Raw genomic sequence first — 14,538 nt, forward strand, 5'->3', positions numbered from 1 at the left:
TTCTCACAATGTTATACTCAGTTGTATTTTTTTTTTTGTAATGGAGGTTGCAGAGGAAATTCTTTTCTTCATTATGGCTTATAACCGATATGTTGCTATCTGCCTCCCCTTACATTATCATCGTATCCTGAGTCGGAGAAATTGTATCCTGATCACTATTGGGATTTGGGCAGTGGTGTTGGGTGCGAATATTCACATTTCGAATAGTTATCGCGAATATCGCAAATCTTCAAATTCGGGAACATTGTGAATATATTCGGTATATATTCGAAATTACGAATATTCACTTTTTTCCGCATATACGCACATGCGCATATTCGCATATGCTAATATTCACATATGCTAATATTCACATATGCGCATATTCCTTCTTTTCACTTGTGGGCCAATTAGAATGATGCAAATACACTAGTCAGAGGTTATCAACAACATCCCTAGCAAACAAAACTAAAGTTGCCCACCCCCTCACTGTTTTCTTCCTCAAATACGCAAATATAAGACGAATATTTGTCTATATATTCGCGAAGTATCACAAATTCGAATATGGGCAAAGCCGCTCGTCACTATTGGGCAGTGGCCTTTATAAACTTTTTAATGTTTGTAACCTCAGCTGTATACATGACCTCCTGTCACTCCAACATCATCCACCAGTTCTTCTGTGATATTAAGTCCCTAATAAGGACCACATGCAAAGGGACAGAAATGTTTTTTGTAGTAACCGGTATAGAAATGTTTAAATTGGTGTTTATTCCATCAATGTGCATAATTATTTCTTATGTTAAAATTTTCTCTGTTATCTTCAGGATGAAGTCAGGAGAAAGCAAAAGTAAGGCCTCCTCCACCTGCTCCTCCCACATCACCGACATCTCTATCTACTATGGGACAGGCTTAGCAGAGTATCTCCTTCCATCTTTCTCTGATGTGCTGGATATTATCTTCACTATAATATATCCAAGTATCACCCCCATGATTAATCCAATTGTATACAGTCTACAGAATTCTAAAGTACAATCTGTATTGCTGGGGTTAGTGAGAGGATTGTGTTTTTAACCCCTTAAGGACCAAGCCCATTTTTACCCATTTTTTGCACATCTGACCACTGTCACTTTAAGCATTAATAACTCTGGAATTCTTTTACTTTTCATTCTGATTCTGAGATTGTTTTTTTATAACATTTTCTACTTTATGTCAGTGGTAAGTTTTCGTAGACACTTGTATCATTTCTTGGTGAAAAATTCCCAAATTTGAAAATGTAGCTTTTTTTTTTAAATTTAAAACTCTCTGCTTATAAGGAAAATAGACATACAGAATAAATTATATATTGATTAACATATACAATATGTCTACTTTATATTTGCATCATAAAGTTGACATGTATTTACTTTTGGAAGACATCAGAGGGCTTCAAAGTTCAGCAGCAATTTTCCAATTTTTCACCACATTTTCTAAATCTGAATTTTTCAGGGACCAGTTCAGTTTTGAAGTGCATTTGAAGGGCCTTTATATTAAAAATACCCCATAAATAACCCCATTGTAAAAACTGCACCCCTCAAAGCATTCAAAATGACATTCAGAAAGTGTGTAAACCCTTTAGGTGTTTCACAGGAATAGCAGCAAAGTGAAGGAGAAAATTCAAAATCTTCATTTTATACACTCGCATGTTCTTGTAGACCCAGTTTTTGAAATTTTATAAGGGGTAAAGCCCCCCAAAATTTGTAACCTATTTTCTCTCGAGTAAGTAAATATCTCAAATATATATGTAAAGTGTTCGGCGGGTGCAATAGAGGGCTCAGAAGGGAAGGAGCAACAATGGGATTTTGTAGAGTGAGTTTTTCTGAAATGGTTTAGGAAGCCTCTATAGTGCTAGAACAGCAAAAATAAAAAAAAAATAAAACAACATGGCATACTATTTTGGAAACTACACCCCTCAAGGAACTTAACAAGGGGTACAGTGAGCCTTTACACCCCACAGGTATACCACAACTTTTCGTTAAAGTTAGATGTGTAAATGAATTTTTTTCCCCTAAAATACCAGATTTTCCTCCAAATTTGACATTTGTCATTTGATAATTTTTTTTATTTCACTAAAATGCTGGTTTTCCCCAAATTTTACATATTTACAAGGGGTAATAAGAGAAAATGCCCCCCAAAATTTGTAACCCCATCTCTTCGGAATATGGAAATACCCCATGTGTGGATGTCAAGTGCACTGCGGGTGCACTACAATGCTCAGAAGAGAAGGAGTCACATTTGGCTTTTGGAAAGCAAATTTTGCTGAAATGCTTCTTGGGGGGCATGTCAGATTTAGGAAGCCCCTATGGTGCCAGAACAGCAAAAAAAAAAAACATATGGCAAACTATTTTGGAAACTACACCCCTCAAGGAACGTAACAAGGGGTACAGTGAGCCTTAACATCCCACAGGTGTTTCACGACTTTTCGTAAAATTTGGATGTGTAAATGCTAATTTTTTTTATTTCACTAAAATGCTGCTTTTCCCCCAAATTTTACATTTTTACAAGGGGTAATAGGAGAAAATGCCCCCCAAAATTTGTAACCCCATCTCTTCTGAATATGGAAATACCCCATGTGTGGACATCAAGTGCCCTGTGGGTGCACTACAAAGCTCAGAAAAGAAGGAGCCAAACTTGGGTTTTGGAAAGCAAATTTTGCTGAAAGGGTTTTTGGGGGGCATGTTGCATTTAGGAAGCCCCTATGGTGCCAGAACAGCAAAAAAAAAATAAAAAACCCACATGGCATACTCATTTGGAAACTACACCCCTCAAGGAACGTAGCAAGGGGTCCAGTGAGTCTGAACACCCTACAGGTGTTTGACAAATGTTCATTATAGTGGGATGTGAAAAGGAAATTTTTTTTATTTCTTACACTAATATGCTGGGGTTACCCCAAATTTTTCATTTCACAAGTGGTAATAGGAGAAAATGTCCCCGTAAATGTGTAAATACATTTCTCTGGAGTAAGGACATACCTCATATTAGGACGTATACTGCTCTGCGGGTGCACACCAGGTCTCGGAAGAACAGGAGCGCAGTCAGGAGCCTTGAGCATTTACTGAGCTACTATGGAGCCAGAACAGCAGGACCCTCCTTTAAGGAACGTTACATGGGGTACACTGAGTTAGTAAAGTGGGGTACAGTGGGCCGTAAATTGACAAAATAGGTTATGTTCCCAGAATGATGACCCAGAGCATAGCCAAAACTAATGAATATGCCCACCCCAAACCCTATGCTCCTAATCATCATTCTGGGAATGTGATGTGTGTGGCCGTCCCTAACCTGTTGCCTCAAATGCGCACTCGCTCAGGTGGAGAGAGAGCGCTGCGCATTTGAGGCAACACAACCCCCCTTCCTGATGCTGGTGACTCAGTGACCCATGACCAATTTTTTGAAAAAATACCCCAGAGGTCTTATCAGTTTTTTTTCAGTTTTTTTGGGGCAATTTAGTGGTTTATTTGGTTAAAATTTGGAATGTACTCTGGACTTGGTACATTGGGGTCAAATTATGGAAAATTTATATGAAAAGTGAAAATTTAGTACTTCATGGAAGTGTAATACTCCCTGAAGCAGTTTTTAATGCAGAGGCCCAGATGATCGGGGCAAGTGTCACATTGAGAGGTGGTGTCCTTCCGTATCCCCCTCCTGTGACACACTCTGCATTTTTCCTGGGATCGTCCCTTCTTTCCAGTGTGGGGGACTTCACCTGGAAAGTGCTGGCCTGGGACAATCCTGGCACCTATAACTTCAATTCCTTGGGAAGTCCAGCCTGCAATTTCCCGGTCGCCAAAGATCAGGACCTTTAGGACTTCTTCTTTGAACTGGAGATATGTCCCTGTGTTGCCAGCGTACTGGGACAGTTCAAAAGAGTTGTACATGGCAACTTGTACCATGTAGAACGCAACTTTTTTGTACTATACCCGTGTTTTCTGCATGGCCATGCATGGCTTGAGGACTTGATCAGAGAGATCAACTCCCCCCCATATATCGATTGAAGTCCAGAATACAATTGGGATTGAGGACGGTTGTTGTGGTACCTCGCACAGGGACAGGTGATCTGCCGTTACCATGAATTGTGGTCAGAATAAGGACATCCCTCTTACAGGTTTTCATGGGTAAGGGCACATGACCCCCCCTTGGGCATATGTGTCTGCAGAAAATTTAGAGGGAGGCATCTCTGGTTCTTCCGCATGGTCCCAGAAGCGAATGTGGATCTGGCAGTAAGGGATGTGAACAGAGGGATGCTGGTATAAAAGTTGTCCATGTAAAGGTGGGAACCCTTATCCAGCAATGGGTGCACAAGGTCCCAAATGAGTTTCCCACTAACACCCAGAGTGGGGGGACATTCTGGGGGTTTAATACGGGAATCCCGTCCCTCACATACTCTAAACTTGCAAGTGTACCTGGAGGTACTCTCACTAAGTTTGTAGAGTTTCACGCCATACTGCGCCCACTTCGAGAGAATATGCTGGCGGAATATGAGTCTCCCCTTAAGACTGATAAGAGACTCATCTACAGAGAGCTCCCTGAGTGGTACTTAGGCCTCCAAAAGTTTGGCCCCAAAGTTATCCATGACCGGCCTCACTTTGTAAAGCCGTTCATAGGCAGGATCACTTAGGGGGGGGGACATGCCGCATTAACAGTTTAATGCAGGCATTTCCGAATGGCCTTGAACCGCCTCCGTGTCATGGCCATACCGTAGAGTGGGGTCTGGTAAAGGACGTCCCCACTCAAGTGTGCATGTGTGTGTGCTTGGGTGCAAACTATATAACGGTGTGTAATTATAAGTCACCTACCTTTCCCTCACTTTCACTGTCCCGGCACTAAGCAAGCAGCCACTTTCTTTGCCCTGAGGGGCACATATCTTCACAGAGGTGGGGTCCCTGGCACCTTCTCTCAGTTCTGTCCGCTGACTGAGATTGGTGGGCTGGCAGAGCAGAGAGAAGGGGCACAGTAACCCCTCCCCTGCCTGCTGCTATTGGTCGGATGTGATCCAACCAATAGCAGCACTCCTGGGAAGGTGACATGATCACCACCTCCCCCCAGCAACAGGAGGTGATTGGCGGTATATAGTACACTGTCGATCACCTTCTTATTCTGGATCATCGGGTCACACGTGACCTGTATGACCGGAATCGATTGGTGGTTTGCATTCACCAGCGATCTGCGGCAATTGCCAACATGGGGGGGGGGTCTCGGGACCCCCCCCCAGGCATTGTCACGGGATGCCTGCTGAACGATTTAAGCAGGCATCTTGGTCTGGTCCCTACCCGGTGAGCGGTGGGACTCGAATTCCCACGTCCTTAAGTACCAGGGAGCCAGGGCGTACCTGTATGCCCTATGTCCTAAAGTGGTTAAAGAGGCACCCCAGACCTATAGTGAAAACTGGTGACTGTTGAGCAACTAAAACACAAATTATTAGAAAGTTGGCCTATAAAATGTATGAAGCATTGTGGCAATCACACAATAACACTGGCATATCTGACCTTCGTGATTCTTTAAGACAAAAGTTAAACAAATATTAACGCTTAACTGCCACAATTTTTTTTTCATCCTTTTATAATCCAAAGGTTAAATTTTCCATTATAATGTGAAAGTTTTTTTGGGGGGGACAAGATGGACTTTTAAATTGTCCTATTTTGGTTACTATATAAATAACATAAATCACTTATTGCTTTGTAAATCAATATATGTAAAAAGAAGAACATAGTGTAAAATTTCGCCAACAAATCTGCCCCATGGGTACTCTTCCCTTCTGGAAATATTTATGGCTTGGCAAAGATCCCAGTTAGGTTCTAAAACTCTGTAGTTGGAGTGAAAACTGACGTTTAGGGAAAACTACCTTAGAAGGTGGTGTAAGTGAGCTGTACTGCATATCCTTCCTTCTAGAATTCCCAGTTGAGTGGTAAAGGTCTATGAATCTCCACACACCTTTATGGTGTTGTCCTCAAGAAGAAATCTTACCCCTTTGACCTACATCTACAAGGCTCCTCGCTAGCCAAACCAGCACACCCTGCTCTGTACTGACAGGGGGCAAAAACCCTGAAACACCTGTCTGCAGATAGATACAATATCTTGAAGATCATCTTCGGCACTTGAACTGTGCTGTGATGTAGCAGTATCTTTGTAGGAAAGCAGGCAGTAAGTAAGACAAAAATATTTTTGGGTGGTGGTAGGCATGGTGGGGATAGTGTAAGTGCGGTGACCCAGTACAGAACATGTGTTCTTCTGAACTCCTGCCCAACCTGTGTTGCAGATGCTGCTTCGATATCCGTCTTGGGCCCACTCTTCTTAATGCACTAAATAATGTATTGTTACATAAGGGTTAATGTATTGTATTTTCTATGCACTTGTTACCTTAAGAAATATGTTGTCAAGGACCTTGTTGTTAAGGGGAGCATGCAGTGGTAAACATGTGACTTATCTTCACAACGGGAAGGCTCTAAATTGTCCCCTTATATACTGTAGCCAGAGTTCAGTTCTGCTCTTTTAAGTTTGTTCTGAGATACAGTTTGGTGAGGAGTGAAGTCTGTCTGTGAGGTGGATCTGAAAGGAGGCCTGAGACCTAGTCCAGCAACCATGCATCTACTACAGTTAACCCCCCTACACAGGTGAAAGTCAAAGCCTTGCGGTAAGCCTACAGTCTCGGGGATTACTTCAGTCAAGTTAGTCAAGTCCAGGTCCCTAAATTATAAAGTGCGCTGCATACAAGTCAAGTCAATTATATACAGCACAATCAACTATAAGTCCCAGCAAGCCGATAAGCATCCCTAAGTTCACCCTGCAACTTCTTCATGCTAATCTGAGCTGTAAAGGATTGTACCATCTTTCCAACCTCAGTAAAACAAGCCAGTTACAGTAACCGTAACCTTGCATCGAGTGATTATTTGTCCCATGCCTGGCACAGATGAAGCTGGCCTACCTCGGATGGTGTATAGGTCAACCATGCCCTGGCGTCACGATAAGGTTAACTACACATTAAAATTGAGACATTAGCGACTATATCCTTATATGAAGGACATACCCAAACCCACACACCAATGCCAATGTTTCTCAAGTGGCACGGGACCTAACACTAAACCTACCGGTGCCATATGGGCAATATCAGGGGCTAGTGGGCAATTATAACTGCATTAGGTCCGACTCACAGCCTGCACCCAGTGCACTCCATTGTGGCTAAGCACACATACAGTGGGAGGAGGGAGGAAGGCTATGAACCCCACCCAAGTAGGCTGATATGTTGCCGGACTCACAGATGCACCAAAATGCTGTCTATAATACAAAAGTACAAGATTTGAACAACAAATGTTTGTTGTTCAAATTTATCTTATTCAAATCTTGTACTTTGAGATGTATAAACTCCAAATCTAATGTGGCTTAATCACTATTATAGGCAGCATTTTGGTGCATCTGTGAGGCCGGCAACATATTAGCCTACTTGGGAGGGGCTCATAGCCTTCCTCCCTCCTCCCACTGTATGTGTGCTTAGCCACACTGGAGTGAACTGGGAGCAGGCTGTGAGTCGGACCTAATGCCGCTGTAATTGTCCACTGGCCCCTGGTATTGCCCATACTGTACAGGTAGGTTTAGTGTTAGGTCCCGTACCACTTGAGAAACCTTGGCATTGGTGTACGGGCTCAGGTATGTCCTTCATATAAGGATATTCTGGCTAATGTCTAAATTTTAACATCATTTTGAGGGTTAGTCATATTTCACTGTCTACATCTACCGTCATGCCCCCTCCCATAGACTTGCATAGTGGGGTGGGGGGGGGGGGGGCGGGGCCCCGTGGCTCACCACCCGGCTATTTTTGAGCTGGCACTGCGGCATGCAGCTCAAACAGGTGGGTGGCGAATACCAGATTGCGGGGGTCCCCAGCAGTGGGGACCTTGGATAGGGGATAGGATGCTTTGGATAGGGGATAGGATGTCTCAGGGCCGGAGTACCCCTTTAACCACCAGCGCAAAGCAGTGATAGACTTCCTAATACTGCAGAATGACGATTTTTCCAAAGAGTGTGACTTTCAGCTGAGGGATTGACAGCTAATCAGGGACGCCTGTTGAGTGCTCATGCCTTTCCAGGAGGCTAGCAGGTTTGTCAGAGAAAGTGGGACCTGAGGAAGAATAGGAGGATTTGGCGATGTGGAAGGTATAAGGACAAGGACTCATTGCAAGATGACACTGATGATGACAAACCTTGACAGTATGGGATGGAGGCGGAACAATCTGGGCTCTCAGAAAAGCTGGTGAGGATGGCTAGCTGGATGCTTTCTTGCGTGCGCAGTGACGGGCATACTGCGAGCTTTAGGAAAGAAATGATGACTGGATGGCAACACTTTTAGACCCTCAGTAAAAAGCCAATATGGGGGGATTTTTCTCGCCTTTTCTCATCAGTCTCTGCTCTCCACTGAGTCAGTGCTCCGCTCCCTCTGCCAGCACCACCACAGTGAGCAGAAGTAGCAGCACCAGCAACATCTTCACGCTGGAGCACAAGGTGAAGTTTCTCCATTCGGTATTTCCCCCTGACATTAATCGTCATCACAGGGATGTGAACCACCACCTGAACAGCCAGGCTGAGGTCTACCTCAGCAGTGCCCTTTCTCTTGCAGACACCATGAGCCCAGACCTCATGGACTTCTGGGTCACCAGATTAGACCATTGGCCATAACTTGGCCAGTTTGCCCTGTGTGTTCTGTCTTGTCCACCCTCCAGTGTAGCTTCCGAGAGAGAGTTCAGCGCAGCATACAGCAACAAATCTCCCTCAGCACGGCCTCCTGTTCTGTTCTTTCCTCTCCTCTGTGCACCGGCATCTGATGACATCACTTAAAGAGCTCGGCCTCTTGTGTCTGCTGGATTACTGCAACCACTGGCACATGACTGATTGACAGGGTGAGAAGCCAATGGCTCTTTGCCCTGTCAAACTTCCCACCAAGCGCCACATTTAACTGTAGACACTTCATTAGGACGCATTTACAGATAAATGTGGGACATATGGGTGCCTTCCGGGATGGCGGGACATCACCATATAAGTGGGAATATCTTGTCAGATATAAGATGTTTGGGAGGTATGCCCTACATTGTCTGTTTGGTGTAATATACTGTTTGTTACAGATGTAACCTGGATTTTTTATTGTTCTCATTGCATGTTCTAAACATTTCCCTTTTATCTGATGCTCCATAAGAAAAGGGAATTTGTACATTTTCTGAAACTTTACTTAACAATTTATGAAATGAAAAAAAGGGGGCGAGGTAATTTATTTTTTATTTTTTATTGTTGATGGTATATCATCCTCAGTCCAGCACTGACTATTTCATCTTTCTTTATAATGCCAAATGGAATTTCTATAGAAAAAGAAGAAGATAATATAAATTGTTCTATAGTGTGGAATTCTAGGTGAGTCAAGTGACAATATGTATTATAACATCTAGTGCAACGACCAACAAGTGCGGCTATACAATTCTTTAAGTACTTAAAGAAGAAGTATCATGAAGAAAAACTTATCCCTTATCCTTCGGATAGGGAATAAGTTTTAGATCACGGGGGGTCCCACATGACTTCCTGTTTGTAGCTCCTGTGCTCCAGCACAGAGGTGCGTCACAACCCCCGCCAGAAGTGGATACTGCCACGCCCCCTCCATAAAGCTCCATGAGAGAGCCAAAGATTGACAAACAGCTCTCCCATAGAGCTATATGGAGGGGGCGTGGTGGCTCCCACTTTGGGCGGGGGTCGTGACGCGCTCCTGTGCTAGAGAAGCGGAACTACAAACAGGGATCGCTGGGGGCCCCAGTGCTCGGACCCCCCATGATCTAAAACTCATCCCCTATCCTTCTGATAGGTGATACGTTTTTGTTCTTGATACTTGTCCTTCTATCTATCTCATATCTATCTCATATCTATCTATCTATCTATCTCATATCTATCTATCTATCTATCTATCTCATATCTATCTATCTAATATTTATCTATCTCATATCTATCTATCTATCTATCTATCTCATATTTATCTATCTATCTTGTTCTAGTATTCTATAAGCCATAATGGTGGCTTGAAAATGGCTGGGCGAGCCAGCTGAAACGTTGCCTAACACGTTTTTTTTTTTTATAAATCACCTTTTCTTTTGCTGACACTTGGTGTGCCACTGTCTTTTAAATTTTTCTGTATCTTGGAGGGGTCCCCAACCTGGACCTGACACAATAGGCACCTGTGCACCTCTTTATCCTGGAGTGCTGCTTTCCTGCTCTTTCTATCTATCTATCTATCTATCTATCTATCTATATCTATCTATCTATCTATCTATCTCATATCTATCTATCTCATATCTATCTATCTCAAATCTATCTATCTATCTATCTCATATCTATCTATCTCATATCTATCTATCTATCTATCTGTCATGTACTTACTTGAGTCAGGCTCGAACCTCCTCCTCCACTCCCGCTCCATCCTCTTCCGCCACTTGCACTCCCTCCTCTTCATCCTCCTCTCCCACTGCTTTATCCTCCTCATCCTCCTCTCCCTCGCTCTCTTCCTCCTCCGTTCTTTCATCCATTTTTTGATTTTCTTCCTATAAAAGAAATAGTGAAGATGTTATAAAGAGGAGACAGTTCTATACAGTAAGAGCCATGTCCATAATGTCTGATCACATTATAGAGAGAATTCAAGTGTAATCCATAAATGATGACAATAACTTACCCCATATAATGCAGCAGCCAAAGAACAATTAATATTCCCACCATAATCCCCAAAACAATCCCGCTCAGCTCCATCTCTGTAAAGCCTGAAATATAACGAAATGATCAGAAAAATCTTCCATAAATTCCTTCCGTTACCATAGACATACAGTAGTGCTGACCTATAGGCCAGTGGTTTCACACCAGGGTGCCTCCAGCTGGTGAAAAACTACATCTCCCAGCATGCCCAGACAGCCAATGGCTATCAGAACATGCTGGAAGTTGTAGTTTTGCAACTTGGTTGGAACCACTGCACTAGTCTCCGCCATATTCCATAAACAACATGGATACAAAAGACATCTTGAGGAACCTACCTGCCATCTCGACTTCAACAACCCTCAAAGGACTCAGTCAGCCGGTCAGGCAGTGTATACCCCGGCTCAGCATTGTGACATCATCATGATGACATCAGTCTTGTTCTAATGTTCTATAAGCCATAATGGTGGCCACCACTGTGTTGTGTGGAGTTGTCATGGTGATTAGACTGTGGGGGGCGGTGTGTGGATGGACGGCAAATGCTGTAACATACATGTCATGTGACCTGTCAGCAGGGCCGGAAATGGCGGGAAGTCACTGTACACATTGTAGGCAATAGAACGTCCTCCATGACAACCATCAATTTCTTTTCTTTTTTTCTTACAAACGAAAGCAAATAAGACCGAATCTCCTCATCTGGTCGGAGCCTTTTACACTTTATCTAGAATATTCCACTGTTGACTTTATGGTCAGATAGAAATGTGACTCCGGCCATGTTCTCTCTTCATGGGGGAGATTTATAAAAACCTGTGCAGAGGAAAAGTTGACCAGTTGCCCATAGCAACCAATCAGATCGCTTCTTTCATTTTCAAAAAGGCCTCTGAAAAATAAAAGAAGCGATCTGATTGGTTGCTATGGGCAACTGGTCAACTTTTCCTCTGCACAGGTTTTGATAAATCTCCCCCCATGTGCGGTGTATATCCGGCTTGTGTAGAGTATATCCCATCATACACCTCTGACCTCCATTACTAATGCAGTGTGAACAGAGACTTACTGCAAGATACTTCACATTGTTAACCAATTTACAGAACCGTCTGCACCCAGCTGGTGCAAAACTACAACTCCCAGCATGCCCAGAGAGCCAAAGGAGGCCATCAGCTGGCTTCTTGTTGCCTTGGCAACTATTGGAACTTCTCAATCACATAGGGGACAGGGGCACAGCATCTATAGGTTTAATACTGTTGAGCCCAGAGGTGTATACGATTACAGTGGTCCCTCAACATACAATGGTAATTCGTTCCAAACAACCCATCGTTTGTCGAATCCATCGTATGTTGAGGGATCCGTGCGATGTAAAGTATAGGAAGCTGTACTCACCTGTCCCCGCCGCTCCGCACCAGGTCCTCACCGCTCCCGATGCTGTCCCAGGGGCTCCCGATGCTGTCCCGTTGCTCCGGTGTCTTCTTCGCGATCCTCCGGTGTCTTGCGCATCTTCTGCAGGGTCCGGGCCTCGCTTTCAGGTGACGTTATTACGTTGCTGCGCCGGCGCGGCGTGCGTAGTGACGTAATAACAACGCTGGAAAGCGAGGCCCGGACCCTGGAGAAGATACGCAAGACACCGGAGGATCGCGAAGTGGACCCGGAGCAGCGGGAATAGGTAAGCGAACCTGTCCGGGATGGTTAAACTGCTATCCGACAGCAGCTTAAGCATTTTGCGCTGTCGGATAGCAGTTAAAGCGATGGCCCCGACATATAAAAGCATCGTATGTCGATGCTGACATCGACATGTGATGTCCTCTGAGAGGCCATCGTATGTCGATTTTATCATATGTCGGGGCCATCATAGGTCGGGGGGTTACTGTATAATGATCCTCATGGTTACACGCTTTTCTATTATTGCACTGCTTTTAAAAATTGTAAACTTTTTTTTCTGAAATTTTTTGACCTCCTTTACATTCTTATAATTTTTTTCATTTTTCTGTATCTGGGGCTGTATAAGGGATCATTATTTTGCCAAACAATCTGTATTTTTATTTTAAATTCCACTTTTGAGTATATTTGGCTTTTTATCGTGTTTGACTAAAAAATTTTGGGATGTGATGTGGGCAAAAAGAAGCAATTTTGGACTTTTTTTCTTCTACATTTGCGCTCTTCATCGTATGGAATTATTAACCCTATATTTTGAGAGTTTGGATATGTACGCTCATGCTGATACTAAATATGTTTATTAATTGTGTTAATTTTTTTTTTACACTTTTGTTGGTGAAATATGGAGAAGGGGGCGATTTACATTTATTGAAATTTTTATTGGGGGAGGGGCTTATTCCATTTTATTTTTTTTATTTTTTTTGTCCTCATAGGGAAATATTTATAGCAAATATTAGATTGCTAATCCTTTCCAGTGCTATGTATAGACATAACACTGATCAGTATTCTCGGCGATCTTCTTCTCTGGTCTGCTGGAATAAGTGGTGTGAATATAGAGGTCGCAGTTATAATTGGGCCATGTAGCCAGGGGGGCACTGTACTATAGGCTGGTGCCTGTGGCTGCATTGATACAGACCCATCAGTGCAGTACTACATGTCAGTGGTGGACTAACAGGAGGGCCAACCGCACTACCCTGAATGCACAGGCTTATAGTGCTGATGACAAGAGATGAGTGAACTTTTTCAAAATCGGCAGTGTAATTCGGCTCAACACTAAAATAAGCCTTAAAGGGGTACTCCGGTGGAAAACTTTTTTTTTTTTTCTTTAATAAACTGGTGCCAGAAAGTTAAACAGATTTGTAAATTACTTCTATTAAAAAATCTTAATCCTTCCAGTACTTATTAGCTGCTGAATACTACAGAGGAAATGGTTTTCTTTTTGGAACACAGAGCTCTCTGCTGACATCACGAGCACAGTGCTCTCTGCTGACACCTCTGTCCATTTTAGGAACTGTCCAGAGCAGGAGAGATTTGCTATGGGGATTTTCTCCTACTCTGGACAGTTCTTAAAATGGACAGAGGTGTCAGCAGAGAGCACTGTGCTCGTGATGTCAGCAGAGAGCTCTGTGTTCCAAAAAGAAAACCATTTCCTCTGTAGTATTCAGCAGCTAATAAGTACTGGAAGGAATAAGATTTTTTAATAGAAGTCATTTACAAATCTGTTTAACTTTCTGGCACCAGTTGATTAAAAAAAAATTAAAAAGTTTTCCACAGGAGGACCCCTTTAAAGCCTTCTAACATTGCCTAACAGCTGGGAAGCCCCCTCTAACACTGCTAAGTATGTATTCAAGTAGTTTTTAAGGGGGAGATTTATCAAGGGATTTAGAAGTTTTTTTTTTTTTTTGCTTACAAAAGTCACACAAAAAGTTGCACGTCGCGTAAGTAACTTTTTGTGAGACTTTGTGGGTAAGAAAACAATACCAGTCAGCAAAATTGCACGTAAGCAAAAAAATTTGCAAACCCCCTTCAAAAAGTCACAAGTGTAAGCCGGGTCAGACCTGGCTTACAAACTTGCTTTTGACAGCACTTTTAAAAAGTCACACTCAGCGCAGCTCACATCTACCACCCGCCCACAAACTGTTGGCACTACAACTCCCAGCATGTATTAACTGTAAGGGCATGCTGGGAGTTGTAGTCCTGCAGTAGCTAGCAGGTGGGTGGTAAATGCGGATGGGTGTCCGGGAATCGGAGCTTTACAAAAAGTCGCACATGAGACTTTTCGTGCTACTTTTTGTACAAGCTCCAAACCCCGGACCCCCCCCACCCGCATCTACAACCTACCCGCTAGCTATTGCAGGACTACAACTCCCAGCATGCCCTTACAGTGAGGAC

The 14,538-nt window shown here is 43.3% G+C and overlaps 1 protein-coding gene across 4 annotated transcripts in view; it reads right to left on the minus strand.

Moving 5' to 3' along the window:
* Positions 1-9,260: 9,260 nt before the first annotated feature.
* LOC130284873 (major centromere autoantigen B-like) overlaps positions 9,261-14,538 on the minus strand; it is a 348,234-nt gene continuing 342,956 nt past the window's right edge. For 2 of the 4 annotated variants that reach the window (XM_056535759.1, XM_056535761.1), the window contains 3 exons: positions 10,706-10,790; positions 10,417-10,577; positions 9,261-9,353 (listed from right to left, as the gene is read on the minus strand). In XM_056535759.1, coding sequence (XP_056391734.1) covers positions 9,280-9,353; positions 10,417-10,577; positions 10,706-10,779 — 309 coding nt within the window. In that variant the 5' untranslated portion in view covers positions 10,780-10,790 and the 3' untranslated portion in view covers positions 9,261-9,279. Of the gene's footprint in view, positions 9,354-10,416; positions 10,578-10,705; positions 10,791-11,057; positions 11,511-11,773; positions 11,927-14,538 lie in introns of those variants that run through there. The other 2 variants (XM_056535760.1, XM_056535758.1) reach the window with 2 other exon arrangements.

Source organism: Hyla sarda, chromosome 8 (assembly GCF_029499605.1).
Source record: "Hyla sarda isolate aHylSar1 chromosome 8, aHylSar1.hap1, whole genome shotgun sequence".
Classification (NCBI taxonomy): domain Eukaryota; kingdom Metazoa; phylum Chordata; class Amphibia; order Anura; family Hylidae; genus Hyla; species Hyla sarda.